We start from the raw sequence: 24,203 nt of genomic DNA, 5'->3' as shown, positions 1-24,203 counted from the left end.
TTAATCATCAACACTAGCACAATCTGAAAACTTGAGGTTTACAAACTTACTTTCAAGATTTGCAGCACGGCTTCCTTTGTTGTTTTGAAAAAGTGTTTTGAGATGGTCCCAAATCTCCTTTGCGGTTTTGCCTTCTTGAGAATGGTAAGCATAAGATCCTTGGTCATAGTAGCAAACATCCATTGACGACAAAGAGCATCTAACTGTTTCAGTATCGGCATCAATATCCGTAGGTCGTTGTGAACCATCAATCAGAAATAGCAATCGTTGAGCTTGAAGATGAAGATCGAAGAGAAATACCCATGAGGAGTATTCATCTTGTTTGATATCTAAGATGACTGGAACCAGAGATTTGATGTTGTTGATGGCAAAAGCCGGGTGAACGGATTTCTTTTCACCTGTCATGGATTTGAAAGATTTTTAGAAGAAGTAGGATCGAGGAGGGGCTGATACCATCTTGGATTTGATGATAATTTCCTTGCAGAGAAATGTTCTCCAGGACCTCAATATATAATAAAACCTCAATAATATTTTTTGTCATTACAACCAAAGTAAAGGGAGATAATCTCCTAAAGGTAAATAAGGTAACAGGATAATATAGAGTCTATTACAAACCCCAGGAGAGAACAAATTTTAAGACCCTACAGCAGCAGCACTACTATTAGAACGGAGGATGAAAAAATCATCATCATCAAATTGTTCTTCATTAGTATGTCTTAGTTTGGTTTTTATTGGTGCAATGTTCATGTCAGCTGAATTGCCTTCAGCTAAGGGTAAATGTGTTACGCAGCCACCAAATTTCAGTCACTTGGATCCGGTTCTTGAAGAAACTCCTAGTACTTCTAACAATGATCTATCGGATCAGCAGCCACTTGCTCTTGCAAAGGCTGCTGCAGATTCCAAAGAAACTCACATAAGCTAAATTGGCAGTGACACTCCTGGTATGTACTTATCTTGAGCTTTAAAAAACGTTTTGACTTCTTAATGGTAACCTGTTTATGCATCTAAATCTTATCATATAGGTATGAAAAAAGAAGACGTGAAGATAGAAGCAGCGGCAGTTGAAGGTGATGCGAATTTCAATCCATGGTCCAGAATATTCGGAGATGAACCGAAACGATCTGAAGAAGACATGCGGATGAGTAGCACACTATTTGACCGCCGTGGTTTTGGTATGCAAAAAACCAAGAGTCGTGAAAACTAAGAGTTGTAGTAGGATCAATTGAAGCAGTTAACCGCATTCACATAATGCTCCTGCAATTGTCAAGTGCAAAGGAAAAGCTCATTATGTAGAGCTATAATTTTAGATTTTTTTCTTTTTTCTAAGTGTCTTCTCAGTTTCATTATGTTGCAAATTCATGAACTCAAGTGACTGTAGAAAAGAATAACCCCAGAATGGAGCCAACAACACCAAGAAACCAAATTACACATGATACTTTACCAAATGCAATTAACTTCATAATAATAATAATTGACTAAAGAACTGCTCTTAATCTACACAATGATCATATATAAAAATCAGAGATATAGACATGCGTTTTTAACTAACCAATTAATAATCTTACTTAATTACCTACATACTTTAGAGCCTAAACATTAAGAGGGACTAATAAAAGCAAGGACACACCAGAGTGAGCTGGATAGTTTGATCATGATTCAATTCAATTAGTAGTGATGGAATTGGAATTAGAGATGGTTTTTTTGGTGGCAAAGTTATGCTTGTTATTGTGCAATCCATATGGATTTTTATGGATATTTGTAGTCAAAATATGAGTGTTATTATCTTATGGTGGGTTTGAATACAGAATTTTTAAAGTGAGATTTATGGGTTCAGGAGATTTGGTGGAATTAGGTTGCCCTCAGTACGGTTGTCGCCCAAATCCCTGGAATCACGTTTCCTATGGGAGTCACTTTTCCAGCAAATCCTTTGTATGGAGTCCGACCTCTCCACCCTAAAACTTGTTGGGAAACTATAATCCTAAAATTCCATTTATATAGTACAATTTTAAGATTCTAGGGTAATGCCAAACATTATACGGACTCTAAAATATGAAAATTCGATGAATCCTATGTATTTCAACTGAGTTTCCAAACACACTAGGGATTTGCATGAATGCCGTAATTTGTAATCCCATGGGATTATAATTCCTCGAATGAATAAGTTCCGGAGAGTTTCCAAATCTATTGTTAGTCCATTGAGAATTTCGGAGAGTCTCCCTGTTATTCGAAGGAGAGTTAAAAGTCACTGATTTGTAATTTTCAGAGATTTGTGGAGACTTTTTTATGAAAATAGGCATGGTGGAAATCTCTACTCAAGAGATGATATTTCGGGAGACTTGGAAATTTATGGCATATTTGTTGTTGAGAATAGGACCAATTTTTTTTCCTCTTCTTTTGTTTGAGCTGATGACCAAGGGACGAGTCATTTGCGCAGTAATACCGCCGACCTCGTCTGAATATATCATACATATCCTCTCTCATTTTCTTTTCCCTCGTGCATATGACCGAACTTTATCTTTTCCACTTCAGAAGACATCTCCTCTGATGAAACAATGGAAAAAATGCTAACTAGTAATGAGATAGCATAGAAAATAAATAAAAAATGTGGGATGACTGAAAACATAGGCATAGGACAACTGTGAGATTTATTCTGACATCGAACAAATATTTTACCAGGTATTCATAGTACTTTTACTAGCATTATAACGTGCATAGTAAAAAAATCTTTAGATGTTTTAAATTTTTAGTTAGATATTATACATTTTTTGTCTCTATAAATCACAGAAACTATTTACAAATTTCCTTTTTTTGTCTCTATAAGTCATAAAGACTCTCTGAGAATTACTAGAAGTCTCTAGATTTTCAGTGAGTCTCCGAGAGTCATCCAAATAAAAAATCTATGAAAGTCTATAGAAATATCATTTGTCTACCCCATGTAAGTTCAGATGATTTGCGTAGTTTTGTTGTTCGAATTATGAAAAATTAGGTGCTATTTTTTCACCAAGTACACGAAAACTACCTCAAGAACAAAAAAAAAGAAGGTGAACACCCTATGTAAACTATATAAAGGTTTGATTTAAAGTAAAGCGAACGAGATACGAAACTTAGTTCGGTTAGTATTTTTTATCCCCAAGTGTAATGCTAGTTGTTGTTTTTTACGAATTAGGAGCAGATATATTTTTTTCTTTTTTTTACCTAATTAACCGAACATGAGGCTCTTATTTATAGGTTTTCTTTCTAAGAGTAGGGTCCATGAAGTGAGAGCTCTCACTCAAAACGAAGGAGTCTCATCAAAAATTGATCAAATTAGGTGCTAATATGAGTAGTGGAGAGGTTCACTTTCACCCAAACTCCTTCACACACTGATTCGAGTAAAGAATATCGAAAGTCGAGACTACCATCAGATTCACAGATTTCTATCTGTTTGATTTACTGATCGGGTTTAGAAAGAGATAAAGCTCTTTGATATCTTTCTTGATTGAGACTCATTAAATAGGTGCTCTCGGAATTATATTATTAAAGTTTAGTCCATACAGATTGCCGAACGAAATAGCTGGATGTGGTTGTTGTACTCCCGCGTTTTAATGATGGACGTCGAACATATTTTAAACTATCCTACCGAGAATGATGCAGTTATGGAATCTCCAATAGACGGGTAAATTATTGAGTCAGTAATGAATGATGATAATGATACTTAACCGGATGATAGTATCGTCGTACGTATTGTGTCATCTCAAGATGCCTTTCAAGCGATGGTCACTTTAAAAAATTACTTGATACAACAAGAGCCAAATAATCCAAAAATTGTGCAAGCATTGCATAAAATTAAGGAGCATTTTGGTTTGAGTGGGATAAAAGACAATCAACCATAGATGAATCTTTTTGAGTTTATTTCTACATATATTTATATGTAAAATGATGTGTATTTTGGTTTATTCTTATATATATTTTTTACATGAAATTCAGTGATTGTTCGTTTATATTTCTACAGGGCCTTTGAGGATTCAAATTTTTTTATTCATTAATGCATTAAGCGAGGTTATTCATTTATCACCTTGGCCCAAGTCGGGTTCGGAGAAAGTTATTCATTTGGCGAGGTTATTAATTTATCGAACATTCGTTTATCGAGGTTCGATTGTATTATAATCCAAAATTATATATCTATAAGATTCTTTTAAGAGACATTGTAAATCTACTAGATTCAGGTAAATTAGTATTTATTTATATCCATATAAATCCTGATCCAATACATCCCTGTGACACATTTGTATAGAAAAATTTCGAGAAATAAAATAAGAATTAGAAGGACTTTTAATGGAGAAATTGTTATGAAAACTGAATTTAATGTGAGTTGAATATCTGAAGGAGAGTGTTATAACCGTTTTGTAGTTGTTAGGAAATAGTCGTACTCGTTAGAACTTGAAAATATCGTAGATGATTAAGACGGTCGATTCAAGTATTTCCGAGAAACTCTTTTTTTAATTGTGGGAAACTAAGTTTGCCCATCCACGTGGACCATCAATTTAGTTTGTTATGAAGTACAACCTTTACTTAGTTATTTTTTTCATGCCTAAAGCCCAAAATATACCCCGGTGACTTTGGGATAAACTGATAATTTAAGATCAGATTTAAATAATTTTATTGTTCGAATTATGAAAAATTAGGTCCTATTTTTCACTAAGTACACGGAGAATACCTCAAGAACAAAATAAAGAAGGTTACCATCATATGTAAATTATATAAAGGTTTGACTTAAAATAAAGTGAATGAGATTTAAAAGTGGACATCTTCACTACTCATAGTAACACGTAATTTGATCAAATTTTGATGAGTTTTGAGTGGGAGGTCTCACTTCATGGACCTTACTTTTAGAAAACCTTTAAATAAGAGCCTCATGTTCGGTTCATGGACCTTATAATTATGAGTAGTGAATGACCCAACCCGGTGGCATAGACCAAGCCATTTGGATTACATCTTTCTTGCCCCATCAACTGAACATCAGCTGCTCAAACATTTATTTCAGTTCTTCTATTTGTTTAATATGGGTCCCAGAATAATTATACTACCCATTTTAGTTTAAAAATAGATCAAATCAACAAAAAAAAAAATGAAGGTAACATTTTTTTTCAAAAACGAGGGAGTATTATTTAAAAGATATACACTTGGAAACACATGATAATCGGTTGGAGAGATTTTCTCACTCCAAACGAGTAAACATCAGTCACCGAATCTCATATCTTTCCATTCAACGGTCAGAAAATTACTCTTTCACCTAATCTCTCACTCAAGTCGGTGTTGAATGAGTGATTTTTCCCGCATTCCATAGCTCTTCCTCTAACTCAAAGGTACATTCGGTTCTTTTAGTAATCGGGTACTTCTCTTGTCCTACCATCCAGATTAGTATATCCCGATTATATCACGACTCGGAAACCGTATACAAGCTAAACTTCGATATTTGGCAGTAAGCAAGCATCGTAACCACTCTCAATACCACAACCGCAAGCCCCTATAAATACTGCACTAATTTTCTAGTCATCGTCAATCACATAAGACAACAAACCTCAAGATCCAAACAAACAGCAACAACGAATCAGAGCCGAGGATGAAGAAATCATCATCATCAAGTTTTCCTTCTTCTTCATTGGTATGTCTTAGTTTGGTAGTTATTGGTGTCATATTCATGGCAGCTGGATTACCTTCTGTTGGAACATCTCGTCCTATACAAGATACCGAGCAAGGTGACCGTGAAGACTGTGGTCATGCAGTTTGTGTGCACGTGCAATTGTGAAGATAAAGTCAAAGATATTTAGAAGACAAAGTCATTCTAATTTAGCTAGCAAATATGTCTAGTACCTAGTCAAGATAAGTTAAGTTTGTTACTATCTTCTAGGATTTAAGGTTTACTAATTATCCTATCATTCCTATAAATAGGAATACCAATGTAAATGTAAATCATCTTAGTAGTACTGATGATTAATACAATTCACCCCTAGAGGGTTTTATCAGTGGACGTAGGTCAAGTGACCGAACCACTTTAATCTCTTGTCTCTTATTTGTCTCTGATCCTAACTCTTATCATAAATCTAATATGGTAAAGAGCAGGAAAAGATCCAAATATATTTTTTCTGATCAATCTCTTCCGCATAACTTTTTTTTTAGATTGTTTGTTCCCATACTGATTATGTTAAGATCAACAATGAGCTATTTGTTACCATTTATACTCGGAGTTTCAATAAGAAAGATTATTATATCCAATTCTTTCTCTTTGACAAACTTTTTAATCTGGGTTATAGATTGCATAATTAGTTTTTATTCTCATTGATAGCTTATCAATACGTACTATCAATGAACAAAGAAATTAGTATTCATGGTTCTATCTGGACATCATGAGTTTCTTCTCTTAATTTGCAACTATGGGTATCGATCATACACCAAACATAGTTCCATTTGATATCAAAAATCATAATGATGATTTTTGTTTTTCTTTAATCAAAACCTAAGACAAAGGTTCATTCCTCTAATTGAGGTTTTCGTTTGTCTGACATGATCTTTCTTGTTATCAAGAATATCTTGCCTTTTCAGGCAATCAATTTTTTTTTTCTTTCCATCAAAATTATACAGCAAAGTTTTGGTGACTTTGATTTTCACCGTCAAACCTAAAATATTCTGATTTTCGTATATGGGAAGTTAGCTATTAGTTCTCAATATTCTGATTATCCCATTAAATCAGTTTTCTAGTCTATTGATTTTCATAGACTATCAGTAAGTGATCATGGCCTTTTTTTTGTTAGGGTCTATCAATACAGTTAACTTTCTTTTGTTCTTTCCATTTTTCATGGCAAAGATTATTGCTTTAAAATCAACAATCTAATTACTCTATGTTTTTATTTTGTTGATTTTGATAGCCTAAGAAAATTTTCTGCTATCATATTATTCCTTAACTTTAGCATGATTTTCTTTGTTAATGTTAAAGATATTATTTCCGAAACTATTTTCATTCCATATATTAAGCACTCGTTAAATGAAATGAATATATGATATCGTCATTTATCCAACGCGATTCTTCCATTTCATAGAGAACTGAATTTTCCTTCAAAGCATATGGATGGAGGGTACAACACATCTGCCTTTGTTAGTGTATGTGCGTTCATTGGCACTTTCATTTAATCAAACAACTTGATTTAACTCAGTATTATTCAATTGTTTCACATTTAGAACAACTAGTTGATCTAGCTAATTTTGTTTTTTGATATTGCCACCATCTATTGGCTCTCTAATTCTTTGATATTGCCATCATCTATTGGCTCTCTAAATTCTGATCAAATCATTACTTCCAAAGATATTTTCTATATTTTGAAATCTCATGTCGATTCATGTCACGTTTTGCTCTGCTACTTAATCTCTTCTTGAATCTTTAACTGATCCTTTCATGGTCAGTTTTATTCTTCGTGTGGTTTGTTAAACACAATTAATCCTGTTTGTGACAGTGATTTTTTTTTTATGTTGTTGCCACAATTTAAGATTACTCTCCTGCATCTTTACTGGCAATTAAAGATGTTTTACTTTTGATCAATCTTTTATTCTTGTTGTCAAGAATATTCGTATCAATCCCAAAATTCTTTCATCTTACCATTTCGGTTACCCATTTATTTTGTATGGTCTCATATCTCGGGAAAATCATTCCATTTTGGGATATCTCTAATTTATTCAGCATCTTTATCAATTTTCATCAAAGATGCTCGTGCAAAAGGTCTCTTTATTCTCAAACAATCAACAGTGAAGACGTTGTGCAATATTCATATTTTGCACATAAGATTCGTGGATGATCAAATATCTCCATGTGCTCATATCTCTGCATTCAAGTCTTGTTTATCAGTTTAACGAGTTTGTCTCATTCTTAGTTTGTTTTCTCTTGTGCAAACTTTCATAAACGACGACCACCATCAGTTAAGTTGTTGGTTTTTGTCTATCATGTCTTGTCTTGGTTAGTAAACAACAAACCAAGTCTACATCACTCTTTTAAACCTTCTTCAAAGCCTAATATCCACTCAAGTCCATTTGCAACTACAAGACCCATATACCTCAACAGTTTATGTGAAGATCATTTTGTTGTTCGTTGTTGTATTTCACTATAGTTCGTGATCGAATATTAAGTAACCTTGGTGTTGAAGTCCATGTTACAAGATTCTACTTGGAGTTAATGCGACAAGATTCTACATTTTTACTCAAGAGTTTTCAAGTTAGACACTTCAAAAAAAAAATATGTGTCCAACTGGGGGGGGGGGGGGGGGGGGGGGGGGGGTGTTGGAACATCTCGTCCTATACAAGATACCGAGCAAGGTGACCGTGAAGACTGTGGTCGTGCAGTTTGTGTGCACGTGCAATTGTGAAGATTAAGTCAAAGATATTTAGAAGACAAAGTCATTCTAATCTAGCTAGCAAATATGTCTGGTACCTAGTCAAGATAAGTTAAGTTTGTTACTATCTTCTAGGATTTAGGGTTTACTAATTATCCTATCATTCCTATAAATAGGAATACCAATGTAAATGTAAATCATCTCAGTAGTACTGATGATCAATACAATTCGCCCCTAAAGGGTTTTATCAGTGGACGTAGGTCAAGTGACCGAACTACTTTAATCTCTTGTCTCTGATCCTAACTCTTATCATAAATCTTATTTCTAGTCATCGTCAATCACATAAGACAACAAACCTCAAGATCCAAACAAACAGCAACAACGAATCAGAGCCGAGGATGAAGAAATCATCATCATCAAGTTTTCCTTCTTCTTCATTGGTATGTCTTAGTTTGATAGTTATTGGTGTCATATTCATGGCAGCTGGATTACCTTCAGTTAAGGGGGAGTAAAAATAATGAGATTTGGGTGCAACTGCCTCCCCATCCCCATGCCATATATATAAGCTGGATGTACTACCTCTGCTGACCAATGCGTCAATAAAACAATGATCCTTGGAAAGTAGTGTAATTCCGAAGCGCTAGGCGACCGAATACCTCGCCTAGGCCCTAATTAGCATAGTTGGAACCTTGGAAAGTAGTGTAATTCCGATGTAAAAAACTAAGAGAGTCATCAAAAACTAAGTAGTAGAGCAAAGGGTGTTGGAAAATCATGAACTCAAATGAAATAAAAAGTTAAAAGCCCCAGATTGAGCCAAAAAAAAAGAAAAAATCAAGAAACCAAATTACACATGATACTTAACCCAATGCAATTAACATCATAATAATAATTGATTAAACTGAGTTGTTCTTAATCTAGACAATGATCATCATAATAATGGAGAATCAGAGATATAGACATGCATTTTTGACTAATCAAGTACTAATCTTACTTAATTACCTACATGCTTAAAAGCTTAAACATTAAGAGGGACTAAAAAGGAAGGACATACAAATCAGTGAGCTAGATAGATGATCATGATTTGATTTGATTTGATTCAATTAGTAGTGATGGAATTGGAATTAGAACTAGAGATGATCTTTTTGGTGGCAAAGTTATGCTTGTTATTGTGCATCCAAACCCTGAGAACCCTTTTCTTGATTCCAATTTCTTGACAGATCTGTAGAACATTAGCTTCCTCTTCCTTCTGAAAGCTCCAACCAACTTTCTCAGCAAAGCTCAACATCTTGTCTTTCTGTTCTTGAGTAAACTTAGATCTAAACCTCTTTTTCACTGCAACTACTTGTCCTTGAGCTGCTAGTGATGGTGGTGGTGGTTGTGATACTGTTTTGATCTCATCAGAATCTGATGAAGCAGCAGGAAGAGAAGAACCTCCACTGTTAGAGTGAAATAGAGAAGAGTGAGAGAACATCATCATCTTACTGCTGTGATTTGAAGAAGGAGTACAAGGCTGCTGCTTCATCATAGGTACTGCTGGTGTTGGATACAAGGACTGATCTAATGATCCCAACACCTGGTGTGGTGTTAACAAGCTAGTTTTTCTCATCTTGTTTACAAGATGAGTATGTTGTTGATATTGACTTGATGATTCAATATGATGATCAACATCCTCTTCTTCATCATCTTCTTCAAGGATGCATTTCCTGTGAAAGTTCCTATGGCAATTACAAGCTGAACATTTCAGAGCTTCAATTGTTCCTTCTTTACCACCTGACATGAACTCACAACACCCATCTATAACAGATCCACCCATACTTGCTGCATGATTCTTTAAACACTCTCTGTACTTGACCACCACTAGTTTCTTTCCATAACCACCACCAGAAGAAGAAGAAGAAGGGATGATGTGATTTTGAGGATGGTGGTGGTGGTGGTGATGATTTCCATGTACAACCACAGTATATTTGCTAGTTATTGGGATTGGGTTTGAGACTGGGATCTGATTATGATGATGATCATCTCCTTCTTGATCACTAGAAATATTCATTTTCTTCGTTTTGTTTTTTGTTTGGAGACCAAAAGAGAAGAAGAAGTTTAGAGAGGAATGGAGGGGTCTCTATAAAATTATTTTATTTTATTTTTTTGCTTCTGGTCTCTGTCTATGGAGACATGTCCTCTACTTACAATACAATTCCCTTCATTTATTAAGAAAAGATAGATGATTAATTAGGTAGAGGAGATCAGGTTTAAAGATAAGACATGATTGATAGTTAAGATAATCAGGTTTACCTATAGCTAGAGGGTGGGAGTGGAGGGGCCTGTTGATGGGGGGCCTAGTGATCTCATAATATTGATATTTTGGTTTGTAGAGATTCAAAAAGAAGATGAAAACAAGGCATGGAAATTTGTGAGATACGGACACTTAGCTGTTTTAGGGAAGTACTTTTGAACTTGAGGGTGTTGCAAGCTTTTGCAGCAAAAGAAAGAAACCAACAAAAATGAGGCTAACTTACAACATCATGTATAATGGGACTAGACTACTTTATTATTTTACTTTTCTTGTAATTTTGTAATAACAGAGACAAGAGGAGGACTGGGAGGAGGAAGGTAAGTTGGTATCTAATTATCTACCAACTCTTCTTATGTAATTAATATAAGAATGCAATCAACAACAAATTTGAAAGTCCTTTCAAGTTCATTAGATGATCACACTGTCATGTCAATCTCAGAAGATACTTGATCTAAAAAATCATCTATAACATTGTAATGGATACAGGTATTGGGACTCATCCATGTTTTGTAATTTAGCTGCTCAATCTTATTGACACTAGTCACTAGAGTATGTCTAATGGTTTACACTTGCATCCTCGGGTTTTTACAAGCAATTTTTTTCTTTTATTCCCTCCCATGCTCTCTGCAGAAGCATTGCCATGTGTGAGCTCAATTTTTTTTTATAAAGATTATAGCAGGAACTCTGCAACATTAGAAAGGGAAAGTGCTCTACACATGGTATTTAATGCACAAGTGAAGACAAATGAGTCCCATCTCATGAAACAAGATGACACTTATTAAGCCTTTGGAGAATCCCACTTGCTGGCATGAGTCCCTGGTTGACTTATTTTCATAAACAGTGACAAATCATTACTAAAAGTAAGCCAGTAAAGGCAGCTCTAATTCTCTCAAGTTAACAAGATTTAAGCCCAGAAAGAGAACATGCTATTTGAAATTCAACTGTACATCAAAACCCAAACCCCAGGAACATTTTTGGATTTGGATGTAAAGTTTTATAAAGGAGCAAACAAGGCAGCATATATGCATTGGCAAAGAAAACCAATACAGATGCAACCTTCTTCATTGCTCCTCCACCTAGTTTTATGTTTAAAAGTCCAAGTAAGTATGGAAAGGTTGAAGGTTCTCAACTATGTAAGAGGGTTTCCCTCCAGAACAACTGTTTTTAGCTTGTTAGTGGGTTAATCTTTTTGGATCATAACAAAATACAACTGCACAAAAAAATGTTTACAAAAAAAACTAAAAAATAACATACACCTCCATCTATCAAAGCTAAGCAATGCTTGACCCCCCACAAACTAAGCAAACCTATACCAAGTTCTGTTCAAGCTTGGTTTTATGACTACCAAAATCAGTTCCATTTGAGATGCATACGATACGACAGACTTCATCACTTCTTGAGTAGCATTTTCCTGAATTCATCATTAGATTTAGGGACTTCGTCATTTTCTTCTTCTTTCTTAGTTACAGGCTTGGTCCATCCAAGGGGTCTGGCAAGATTTCTTGGCACTGCAAATGTGTTCTTTCCCTTCAGTTCACGACGATCTCCTTGCTTGCTATCAACAGCAGCGGCTGATGCCGCAAGAGGCGCATCAGATTCTTTAGAATGTTCGGTGGAGATTTTCGGGTCCTCCAATGTACCAGTACTTTCAGTAGCCGCTGTTCTTGTTTTATTATCACCTGTAAAAGAGGGGGCATATATTAAACAGAGTGAAATATCTCTATCTGCTGGAAAAACTTATGCTACACCAGTATTCTAATATTGCAGTGAAAGAAAATATAAAGTTTGTATTCCACAGCTCCACCACATTATGTGAGAACTTTAAGATGTTAATCCAAGAATAGGAAACAGCTTGAGTATATTTGGGGAAAAAAAAGTCTGGACTAGTAAAAGCTTTACTTCATTTATTGGAAATGAAGTACAGAAAATGAAGGATCCGATCTTAAGTCCCTACACGGTGCAAGAAAATTTACCAGGCTCCCTCGTGTTTTTTTCTGAGGATTCCTTATTCTTGTTGCGTTGAGGATTAGAGCGTACAATGCTGACTTTCTTTCCAAGCAGGAGTTTCTTGTTCTTTGCTACAGCCTTTGAAAGATACTCGGCGTTGGTGAAATCCACATAAGCTAATCCCTTCATAATCAAAATATGGATACATGCATCACTCAATCATAGTTGCATCGAAAAAGCTTATAACAAAAGAGGGTGAGAGCTAGAAAGAGAGTTACCCTTGATTTTCCAGTGTACTTGTCCTTCAGCACACGAATAGCACTTACACCACCAACATCGTCGAAGAAACTATGCAAGTGTTCATCCTTAACCTGTGCACGATCGTCAAGTACCATCAACAATCTGATCTTACTGTGTATAAATCATAAAGCGCGGGAACAAGAGATATTGGGTAGCTTGCCTGGAGGTGGAGGTTAGACAAAAATGCTGTACACTGGTCTTTGTACAACTCTTTGTTAGAAGACGATTTAGTTTGTTGATCTAAAGTATTTTGGGAATCGGTTGAAACCACAGCCTTTTCTGTTTCTGTTCCAGTTGCCTGCACTGGGTTTTCAGCCGCGCCCTTCTGCCGCTTAGGTGTAGGCTGCCCATCCGTTTGTCTGATACCTGTTTTTCTCTTCTGAGAAGGTTTTTTAGCAGGATTATCATCTCCCCTAGGTACCGACTCAGCAACCAGCCTCGCCTCCTGCTGCTGTTTGTATAACTGAAGCTCCTCTAGACGTGGTGTAACCTAAGAGGAAACAAATAGCTAATTTGGCAATTCATCCTTCTTAGAAATATAAAATGACGCAATATCTTCACACAAAAACCATTAAAAGTAAAGCAGCTCACTTAGTTGAATTTCGAAGAGAGTTATGTTGGAAAGAATCGAACATGGATATGGACATGGTATGTTCAAAAAATTGTAGGTTTTGGACCATGTCAGGGGACAGACAGAATAAAAATATAAATCATTCGTTAGTTTCAAAAAACATGGGCATGGAATCTCTTTCAAAACCCAAACTACAAGGGATTAAAGCAGAGAGATCAGACATTTGGATATATCCAGATCAGACATTCGGTTATATCTGTCACGTGGTATGTGCAAAGTTGTTCTGTAAATGCCAGGGTATCTTAGGTTCGCGGACATGAACACCTTTTCCGAGAAAAATGCACATGCCAACCACCTAAAAATGCCCATTTACTAGAACGATGCTATTTCATCATTGAATAAGGAAAAGCAAAGAAATCAAGTTGTCATCCAGAAGCAATCATACCTTCTTCACGGCATGATCATAATCATCTAGAGTCCCAAATTCCCTCTCAAAGCGCAGCCAAGAATGGCATATATCCTGAATGATTCTGTGTTTTAGAGAAGGAATATATCATGTAATCCAAAATATAGTACTGGAATTTAGCAATGAAACCACTGCCGAATGACACTGAATCACAGCTAATGACATTATAGTCTGGATGAATATATCACCACCACCAATTTGACTCCTGCAGAAATACTAGAACACTGATGCATGCAGTAATGTCTACATCTCACCACAATCCTATTTGAATGGGAAAAAGAAAAACATATTACATGGACAACTACGTAGAATGTTGGATCACGAGAAGGCTAATCTAGTGCTAAAAGAAATGACGAACCTATTGCTACTTTGTTTGGGTACAAATATTATGTTAGTTTGCATATCCAGCACACTAGAGACAAACCTAATAAGTACAGACTGTACGCAATTCCTGTATGGGGTTTGCTTTGGAGCTCTTACTTCGCAGATAATGCTTGTAACACTACTATAATAGATGCATACATTCTAATTTGCCCTAGACATAAATTTTAAATAACCAGGCATAACCTCAAAATATAAATATTAAGTCACTGTTTAACCAAGCGTAACCTCTAAAATATAAGATAGGTACGTACTTCTGAACCGGTTCCCATGAACCTTTTGCTATAGCATCTTTTATAAATGGATCTAGCTGCATCTATGTGACCTGTTTCAATTTCCATCTTAACATAACCTTCCCAGGATTCCAACATCGAACCACTGTGCAAAAACAAAATATATACGTATTTAGAGATAGAAACACTGGGAAATTCTGAAAGGTGTGATAACCACTCTTCTTTCCTGACTTCATAAGCATAAAATTAGCATATCAAGATAAGCATCAAAACGTATATAATTTTGCCACCACATAAAACTAACGCAGGAAAAAACCTGATCTTAAGCAAGCTCTCCCAGACTCCACGAGCTGCAACCAGATCTTTTCCTAGTTCCCATTCCAAACGAGCCCAGTAAGCATACATATGCAACAGACCATTTGTGTTCTTGAGATTTGGGGACAGGTAATCCGCAGCCCTCTATAGAAAAATACAAGTGTTAAATGAGCAACTTAAAGCAGGTCTCATAGCAAAGACGACGTGCCAATTTCGTAGCAAGATGGCATAGCGAAACACCATTTAGTAACACTACATTGATAATATTTAACAACACAAACACATCGTTTGAAAAACCAAACTTAGTGTAAGGCTCCTGCAAGCTGCAGTATACCAAATTCTAGACTATCTATATGTTTATCTTTACATACTAGTGTGTGACTAGTCAAGACTAATCTTTATAGGTGCTCAATGGCCAAAGCCACCTAGCAGCAGCCAAACATGCATTAACAAAACAAAGTAACACAATAATAGTATGTCGAGTATTTCTACGCACGTGTTCCACAGAAAATATGGCGTTAAATCTACATTTCCATTTGTGAGGCATGAAGAACATTCAAAACCTAAAACTGCGGGAAGCTAGTATCACATGGTAGAAGTACCCTACCATGTGCACTATGCATGAGAAAGTCAGATATCTTTGAAGAAAACAAAAGCGTGACGTAAAATTATAGGGAAGTGAGCAAAGTGATAAACCTGAAATGTGTCTCTAATCACAGAAAAACCCAAGCTATCCTCTGCTGAACCACTCAAAGAAAACCTTCTTCTCAAGCCATCTATTCTTGTAAGGAACAGCTCCAAATACTGAAAAGAAAAGTTACCACTCGTTAGTACATTTAGATCAAAAGAATGATTTTCAAAATTCTATTTTCTGAAGAGAGTTTCTTAAAAGGCCTTTTATTACATTCCCAGAAACATAAAGATACGAATTTCAAGAAATTATTTGGCTCTCTTTTATCCAGAATATCACATAAAAGTAATCAAACCGAGTAATACATCGAGGGAGATTATAACCAGATGAAGCATTTCGCTTCACAATTTCTCCAAATCAGACACACCAATGATAGGTAGATAGAATAAGGGCAACTATTTTACCTTCACCTTTACGGCGACGAAATCATGACCAACAAGGTGTAGCCACTTGCATATTTCAGGAAGTGTGAGATAAAGTTTGGATCCTAATACGAGGATGTGAAAGCAAATATACTGGTTTGAGATATCAATAGGCGAGTTTCTGGCGTACTTTTCGATTAATGTACCAGAAGAGTAACTAGTAGAAACAAATACAACTGCTCTTGCCATGGAAACTTATTTCACAGTACACAAACAAGGTTTAGCTCTTGAGAACCACAAGGTAAGACTAGCCTATTTCAGAATGTATAAGATAAAATTTGGATCCTAATACGAGGATGCGAAAACAGATATATTGGTTTGAGATATCAATAGGCGAGTTTCTGGCGTATTTTCCAATTGATGTACCGGGAGAGTAATTAGTAGAAACAAATACAACTGCTCTTGCCACGAAAACTTATTTCACAATCTGAATCCGTTTGAACGAGTTGACTAGCCTCGTAATTCCCTTTAATATCAAAAACGCACCTTTCTTTAGTAAAGAATTTTCAAATGTGGTCTCTTGAGTCATATCTAGCTAGATCCAATAGCATAAAACTATGGCTCATAAACTCCAACTTTGTTTTTAGTTCTACTAAAACAAGGTTCGAAGTTCATCTAGACACGTTTTCAGCATCATTTTGTACATAAAATATGTTTCTTTGTACAAAAGTGAGCCACTGAGACCAAAGTCCAAAAAATAGACAAAAAGGAAAAAACTAAATAAACATCATCAGAGTTTCAAATTCGACGAAACTAAGTTACCTCCTCAAAGCTTGAAAAGGAACAAAGCAGCGACTGCTCATAGACCTGACAAGAGAATGAATCAATTAAGTAAAAACATACAGCAGCTGAAAATAGAAAATAAAATGCATGTGGCGCGAATAACGAAAGTGCAACCCAGCTTCTTAAGAAAAAATCCAAGATAGAATATCTAACTGCCAGTACATTAGGTGATTACACTTGGCAACTTTGAGAACTTCGTATGCCTTGCTAAACTGAATGCTTCAAAGACAGTAAGTGCTGAACCATAGTAAAAGTAAAAGCTACTATGAAAGAAGTTACATACAGTAGCTAACTCCAACTCCAAAGCATGACTGCGTTCCAAAGACAGTAAGTACTGAACCCATAGTTTTCCAATCCACGGACAGTTCCTCGTGGCTCTGGAATAAGCACCTATAACTATTTTGGGAACCTGACATGCATTAGCAAATTACAAAAAAAAAAAATTAGAGAGAGAGCGTATAAGATTATCATACTGGAAACATAGCTTATACAAGATCAAAGTGTAAAACCTTCAAGGTTTGCTCCAAATAGCAAGTATAATCCAGCCAGAGATCATTTGATAAAGGAAAGTCTGTGACAGCACGTTCATAGAGTATTTGCACACGAGATGGATCCCCGGAAGACTGTTCAAATTTCAAGTACGTCTGCGATGCCACGCCACAAATTAAAAAGCTTATTAACAAACTACCTAGGGCACTTCTTGTCTTTTATCTTTTTCCCCTGATTGCTAGTAAGTAAGTTCCTTGTTACGAAAGCATTTAAAGAAATTGCACGAATATTCGTGGACATCTACCATACCATGTAGTTTTTCAGCCTCTCTGTCTCTGACATGTCCTGCTTGGAAATTTGCTCCTCGTGATAGACACGTGCTTTATAAATCTCCATGGCTTTTTTGTATGCGGAAGCAACAACAGAAGGAATAGCCTCCAATTCGGCAGAATTACTTGTTTTCTGCTGTTGCTGTAAAGACTCCCAATTCGTGTATGCTACAAGTGTAGACTCTGAGTCGGCATGTGGGATAGACAATTGACGCTGGTATAAAGAACGAATACGTCGTTCCTGCTCCTCTTGACGCTGCAGGGTAAATAAGATACAATAAGACACTACTTTCAGAATATAATAAGAAACAAAAGTAATGGAAAGCAACAAAGTAGTAGCATGCTATAACAGCTTTAGAAACAAAACATTAAAGCCTCAGTACGTGAATCCTTAATAACAAAAAAACATGCTGCTTGACCAACATTGTTTCCCACCCTTTTTCGCAGTGCAAAAAAAAAAGACACGGTGACTGGAATTTAAAGTTCAAAGCCAGTCTGAGATCCAAATGCGGGGAATTAAATAAAGCCGTAACTGTAAGCTTAAGGCAGTTTCGTCAAAAGCCATTATTTTTCCAAAATCCAATAAAACAGTACATCTTGACATTCTGTAAATTGCCGAACAGCATGCGAGGCAAGACCTAAAAAACAAGTGCATAGAATCAAATCTCCATGGTAAAGGGGAGAAAACAACCATCCAACCCCCGTATATACAACATATATGTTAAGCATTCTGTTTAAAGAAACCTAACCTCGGCGTTTTCTTCGTGATGGGTACTGATCAAATTATTCTCCAACTCTTTATATGCTTCCCAGATTTTCTTGCCTTCCGTGACATGTAACCCAGCAGCAGTAAGGGCACGCTCATATAGGTTTCTCATCTTTGAGAGACCTTCTGGTGAGAAGTCTTGGACTGCTGGATCATGCTCTTCCACATATTTTAGATAGTCGCACCAAAGAGACACAGACTGCCAAAGAAAATAACAAAGTACTTTCAGAATAAACTCAAACATACGACCTTAATTCAAAGTACATTCACACCAAAGTTTCAAATTTATTAAGGGCTTGACGTCATTAACAACCTTAACAACACTTACTTGAAACAAACAGAAAATGTGTCTCCAAATTCAAGGACTCTTAACAACAGCAAAGTTCGCACTCTACCGGTCCTTACTCTTTTCACCTCTCTTTACTTTTTCATCTTGAATTCAGTTTTCAGTTGTGGGAAATAATTAAATTCAAAACTGTTGCTATTGTAAAGGAAACTTGTTGCAAAACAATCTGTTCCATCACTGATAACAGGTTTATATATACTAGCATGATATTTCATGACCTCGATTAAGTAATCTGCATTTAAATTATTTGCTACGAACTCTAACCTCTACCAATCAAAAGACAACAGAAACCTACCAAGTACTCATTCACCCCTCGCTCATAAAGCTTCACTGTCGCATCATAGGCCTCGCTTCTACAAAATATAACAACAGAAAGAAAAAAAAATCAATCATCACAAAATATAAAAAATTAACATCAGCAAAACTAGAAAGAAACATCACTCTATCAGAACTACTGTCACTCTTTTAAACCTCCTCCATTTGACTTGCGTTAAAACCACTTCTACATTTCATTTAGTTCAAATTGCTCCAACTAAGTAATTACAAATCAAACAAACACAAATAAAGCTATACTTTCTGCAAACTTAAATAATCACTGTATTTAAAATACTTTATTGAAAATGAGCAACAAACATCGAACATCATACTAAAATTGATTTAACACCAAACATTAATAATCAAAACAAAAACATACCCAGTTGTTAATGAGGCTTCATCCTTTGCCCATTCACTCCACATAGAAGGAGTTAAAGGAAAAAGCGCATTCATATCTTCCCTCGCTTTCCGCATCTTCTCAATATCACCAAATTTTCTCAGAGATTTAATGTACTGAAACATACAATCCAAAAAAAAAAACGTGAAAAAACAATCCAACCAAAGAATACATCAATAACTTACTTAGACGCACTTAAATTAGACTCACTTGAGCATGAGCGTCGTAATTGGAAGGGTTTTCCGCCAATTCTTTCTCTAGGGTTTGAAGTTGTTGCTCATCAGCAGCAGCATCTTCATCAGAATCGGAATCTGACGAGCTAGAAGATTGGATGTCTTGCTTAGCTTCTTCTTCTTCATAATCCATGTTAACATCTAGGGTTTCGAAATCTTTAGCTGGTTCCGCCATTACTGAAATTTTTAGGATTTTGAAAATTAAAAATTAAAAAAAAAAAAGTGAAATGTGTATTTTTAACGCGACGCTTGTATATATACTGCGTTGTTGGGCTACTAAAAAAAGAGTCCAAAACTGGTCAAACCGAAGAGTCCAATCCGGTCAAACCGATTGACTCTTAAAAATGGGACGCCGAAACCATGAGTTCAGCGACCACCGGACACTTTTACTCAACTTAACGGTCGGTCCATCGGTGGTCACAGGAAAAATAGCATGTTGAAATGGGGTAGTCAGAGCTTCTCCAGTGATCTTGTAGTCACCTTCACATGTGGCAATATGGGAAGACATCCATCATCCCATGTGACAACCAATTTTCCTAAGTATAATATGGAAAACAAAAATTTCATCTCCAAACCCCTTACTTTTTTACCAATATTTTGCCTAGTTATCTTTTATTTTCAAATCGAATAAGAGATATATTTTAGTTTTCTTTTATTAGTGGAAAAATAATATTTTACCCAATTCTGCCAGGGGTAACCCAATTCCTCTGAGTATCATGTTTCATAATTGACGATTCAATTCGATAAACAGTTAGATTATATATCATCTTGTTGTTGTCTAAAATGAGATACTTGAAATATAACCAACCTATATTTTAGAGTTTGATTACATATCCACATAATAAGAAGTAACGAAGATTAGTCCCAAACTGTTCGAGGAAATGCTAACAGTTGTTGGGCTGATTATATAGTTTTGTTCAATTAAACTCATGAAAGGGGAGGAGATGGTGGTGTTTGGATGTGAACTATGCAACTGGTGGTGATCGGTAATGGGTTTAGGTAAACAAAACAATTTTAGAAAATTGAAGGTGTTGTAGCTCGCGTATTTTGGAGAGGAGGGAGAGCTTATCTCTGTAATGGTTGGTACTTGAGCAAATAAAAGAGTATATGGGCTGAAGCGGAACCCTGGGGCAAATTACTTTTTTGATTGAATGATTCTGATATAATTAAAAAAAATACAGATCAACACCTGTAGTAATGTAATACTGATCAAATATGATTTTTATGAGTACGCTTATTGATCAAATATGATTGATCCAAATCCAAAGTACTCGTTCGTATTTCTATGACTTTGATTTTGATTTTGTAACACTTTTTCTTGGTCTACGTCTGTCTGTCGTGAAAAGAATAAGAAAAAATTATTTTTTTAGTTTTGATCTGTACTTAAAATAGTTGTTAAGTAAATTAAATTATTATCTACAAAAAAAAAGCATGGATAGATATCCTTTATGCGAACCTCTAGAACAAGAGTTGAGCAAGAGGACATATCATCTACATATTGGTTATAGAGGTTAGGATAGGAGAATGATTTTAAATATTTTGGATATGTATCCTACGTGTACGAATACTTTTTTCCTCACACACGTTCCATTGGAGAAGCTCTTAGCATAGGTGGTAACAGGCAAAACGGCCGGTTATCCGTTGGTGGTCAGAGGAAAATTAACATGTTGATTTGCGATATAGCATAGGTGGTCACAGCCAAATTAAAGATTTATCAGAAATATTGTGTTGTTGAGGGGAAACTTCGCTTCTTAAGCATCTTTGGATGCCAATTGCACATTGTTATTCAATTGTCATATAGGAAGACATAAACATAAACAAATTCCAAAAGAGCATATATCACTGTTGTTAGAGCACTGCTCGGTCGAACTCGCATGCGTTGCTATATCAAGCATGTTTGTCAATGTTACTGATCAAAACTACAAGTTTTGATTTCTAGTCTATTATAGCTAAGTCTCGGACTAGGATAGTAAGTGTAGTCGAGCTCAAGGACTTCATGGCGATTCATCATACAAGTGGAAGAACTACTCAAGGAACCGGTGGAACTTCTCGACAAAAAGGTATGCGAAGACTTGAACTTATTTGTCACTCAAAAACCTATCTATTCTATCTCCTACTTCTTGAGACAAAAGTCGTATGCTATATATATAGACTTTGATTATACACATTCGATATTTCGAGCCGAGTATACCTCGCCTATCTATATCTCGAAATATGTGTTGGTAAGCGTTTCGCTTCGACCATGTTTTTCTTTACCTAGTGACGCAAGTCATGATATGTTTCAATCACTTTGAAAATTGCTTTGACGAGAAATAGTGTAACAACTATATAACGTCCTCTAAGAATGTTTCAATGATTGGAATGAAAGTTTAGATTACATAACCATAATGGACATAAGTATGTTGTGGAAACACATATGTGCATAAGTCCTATACTGGAGAATAGCTAGTAGCCAATCCGCGAACTCAGTCCGCGAACTACCGAAGTTCTCAAACCCGAGAATTTCTGCTGAGTTAAAAAACTATAGCGTGAGCCAAGTCTGCAAACCCAATCCGCGAACCGCCGAAGCTCTCGAACCCGAGAATTTTTGCTGGAGTTTGAAAACTCTTTCGAGTACTTCAAGTCCACGAACCTAGTCTGCGAACTTGTGAAGGTTATATATCTGAAGATGATTTCTGAACTTAAACTTATAAAGACTAAGGAATGTTTTTGCAAACCGTGGCTATAAAGTTCATGAACCGATTCATGTGAATCAAATCATCTTTGCTTCAATTATGTCTTGTGTAGTACGTAAGATTTCCTTGCAATTGGACAACTCTCTAACTAGTTCATATGAGTCATTTGAACTAGTTATGGTGAAGAAGAAAATGGTTGGTATAAAATGCTCAAATGGCTAACCTTTTGGTTGACTATTATTGAACCAATAATGTACACATTTGGGTGTGGTTAACAAACCTAGGTACGTGCATTTCATTTGTGTATAACAAGCTAAGATTTCGATCTAACGGTTGAGATATATTAGCTTGAATCTAAATCAGGTTTTCATCTAACGGTGGATAGCGTTTGTTTGTGAGCAAGGCGAAACCCTGATTCGAAAGATTATATAAAGGAGACATCTAGCCTTATGAAAAACTAATCCCCACACCTTACGTGTGATACTAGTTTGTGTGCTAGATTCGGTACTCCTTTAACCTTTGGTTTTCTTCTTCTAAAACCAGGTTAACGACTTAAAGACTTCATTGGGATTGTGAAGCTAGACCGATACTACTTTTATCGTAGTTGTGTGTTCTGATCTTGCATCTTTTATCGTATGAGTACAATCAGATTGATTGGCTTGAGATTAACCTCTCCGATAGGCAAGATATAAAAAGTAATCACAAATATCTTCGTCTCATCATTTGTGATTCCACGACATCTTGTTTCGTTACCATACGATTAAGATTGTTGTGAGGTGATTGATTAATCTAGGTTGTTCTTCGGGAATATAAGACCGGATTATCAATTGGTTTCTGGTCACCTTGATTTTATATCAAAAGACGAAACAAAAACTTTAGGGTTTTTCTGTGGGAGACAAATTGATCCTTTGATAGACTTGTCTGTGTGAGACAGATTTGTTTATTGTTAAAGCCTGCAATTTTGGGTCGTAGAAACTCTTAGTTGTGTGTGAGATCAGCTAAGGGAATCAACTGCGTAGTATCCTGCTGGGATCAGAGGCGTACGGGAGCAACTATACCTTGGATCAGTGAGAGACTGATTGGGGTTCAACTACAGCCCATCCGAAGTTAGCTTAGAGTAGGCTAGTGTCTGTAGCGGCTTAATACAGTGTGTATTCCTAGGTCCCGAGGTTTTTCTGCATTTGCGGTTTCCTCGTTAACAAAACTTATGGTGTCTGTGTTATTTCCTTTCCGCATTATATTTCTTTATATAATAGAAATAATACAGGTTGTGTGTTAGATCAATCAATTGGATAGTACGACCTAACGATTGTTGATTGATATTGATTTATCCTTGGATATTGGTCTTTGGTACCATCCAAGTTTATCTCTCTTTAATTGAGACTCGCAGTTTGCTTGAGTAAGATTAAGTCGAGAGATTGAGATATAAACTCTTTGATATACTTTTCATTGATTGAGTTTGACTGTCTAGTTAATTCTCATAAAAAGTATATTGGAGTTTGTCCATACAGATTTCTAAGCGAAATATTGGGTGGTGTTGTTAGACCCCCGCTATTTCAATTGGTATCAGAGCAGGAAAACACGTTTAAGACCCCATAAGTCTGTGTTTGTAGCGATCTGTCTCTATGGGCAAGAGTATTATCTCTGATGACGCAACATCAGTTCAGAGTCACTCCCGTGAGCGTCAAAATCCTTTTGACTCTAAGAAAAGCGTTGTATCTTGTCCCTCAACTGAATCTGCATTCGACTGGGAAAAATCTCTTGATGAACAGTTGGATGATCTTTCTGATGACAGTGATTCAGAAGAGGGCAAGGCATTGATGAGGAAGTTGCTCAATATATCAAGATGTTTGACCGTGCTTTTAAGGAAAAGAAGTCAACAACTTGCTTGAGAAAG

At 35.9% G+C, this 24,203-nt stretch overlaps 3 protein-coding genes across 3 annotated transcripts; all 3 read right to left on the bottom strand.

The window, feature by feature from the left end:
* LOC113359148 lies at positions 1-405 on the bottom strand. Its single transcript, XM_026602825.1, has one exon. It carries the CDS (start codon positions 403-405, stop codon positions 1-3), a length of 405 nt encoding a protein of 134 aa, XP_026458610.1.
* An 8,744-nt stretch (positions 406-9,149) lies between these two features.
* On the bottom strand, positions 9,150-10,509 carry LOC113361016 (zinc-finger homeodomain protein 3-like). Its single transcript, XM_026604408.1, has one exon. The coding sequence runs from the start codon at positions 10,402-10,404 to the stop codon at positions 9,454-9,456; it is 951 nt and encodes a 316-aa protein (XP_026460193.1). The 5' UTR covers positions 10,405-10,509; the 3' UTR covers positions 9,150-9,453.
* A 1,243-nt stretch (positions 10,510-11,752) lies between these two features.
* On the bottom strand, positions 11,753-19,853 carry LOC113355532 (squamous cell carcinoma antigen recognized by T-cells 3-like). The gene is made up of 16 exons (XM_026598409.1): positions 19,609-19,853; positions 19,381-19,514; positions 18,982-19,039; positions 18,324-18,539; positions 17,555-17,830; positions 17,266-17,400; positions 17,040-17,165; positions 16,736-16,780; positions 15,557-15,664; positions 14,862-15,004; positions 14,567-14,690; positions 13,911-13,985; positions 13,055-13,384; positions 12,873-12,965; positions 12,621-12,777; positions 11,753-12,326 (listed from the first exon to the last, which is right to left on the bottom strand). Exons 1-16 carry the CDS (start codon positions 19,804-19,806, stop codon positions 12,037-12,039), a joined length of 2,508 nt encoding a protein of 835 aa, XP_026454194.1. The 5' UTR covers positions 19,807-19,853; the 3' UTR covers positions 11,753-12,036.
* Between the last annotated feature and the right edge of the window lie 4,350 nt (positions 19,854-24,203).

The sequence above is a fragment of the Papaver somniferum genome, chromosome 3 (assembly GCF_003573695.1).
Source record: "Papaver somniferum cultivar HN1 chromosome 3, ASM357369v1, whole genome shotgun sequence".
In the NCBI taxonomy this organism is placed as follows: Eukaryota; Viridiplantae; Streptophyta; class Magnoliopsida; order Ranunculales; family Papaveraceae; genus Papaver; species Papaver somniferum.
The sequence above is the reverse complement of the archived record's forward strand: the minus strand, read 5'-3'. Positions and strand labels throughout refer to the sequence as shown.

Bases quoted from the DNA above. Each gene is read 5' to 3' on its own strand.
- LOC113359148 (XM_026602825.1), bottom strand. From the start codon at position 405: ATGACAGGTGAAAAGAAATCCGTTCACCCGGCTTTTGCCATCAACAAC.
- LOC113355532 (XM_026598409.1), bottom strand. From the start codon at position 19,806: ATGGCGGAACCAGCTAAAGATTTCGAAACCCTAGATGTTAACATGGAT. The intron at 19,040-19,380 runs GTATGTTTTTGT...TATATTTTGTAG, and splicing joins GAAGCCTCATTAACAACTGG to AAGCGAGGCCTATGATGCGA. The intron at 14,691-14,861 runs GTTTTTTCCTGC...GTTTTTGCACAG, and splicing joins GAGAGCTTGCTTAAGATCAG to TGGTTCGATGTTGGAATCCT.
- LOC113361016 (XM_026604408.1), bottom strand. From the start codon at position 10,404: ATGAATATTTCTAGTGATCAAGAAGGAGATGATCATCATCATAATCAG.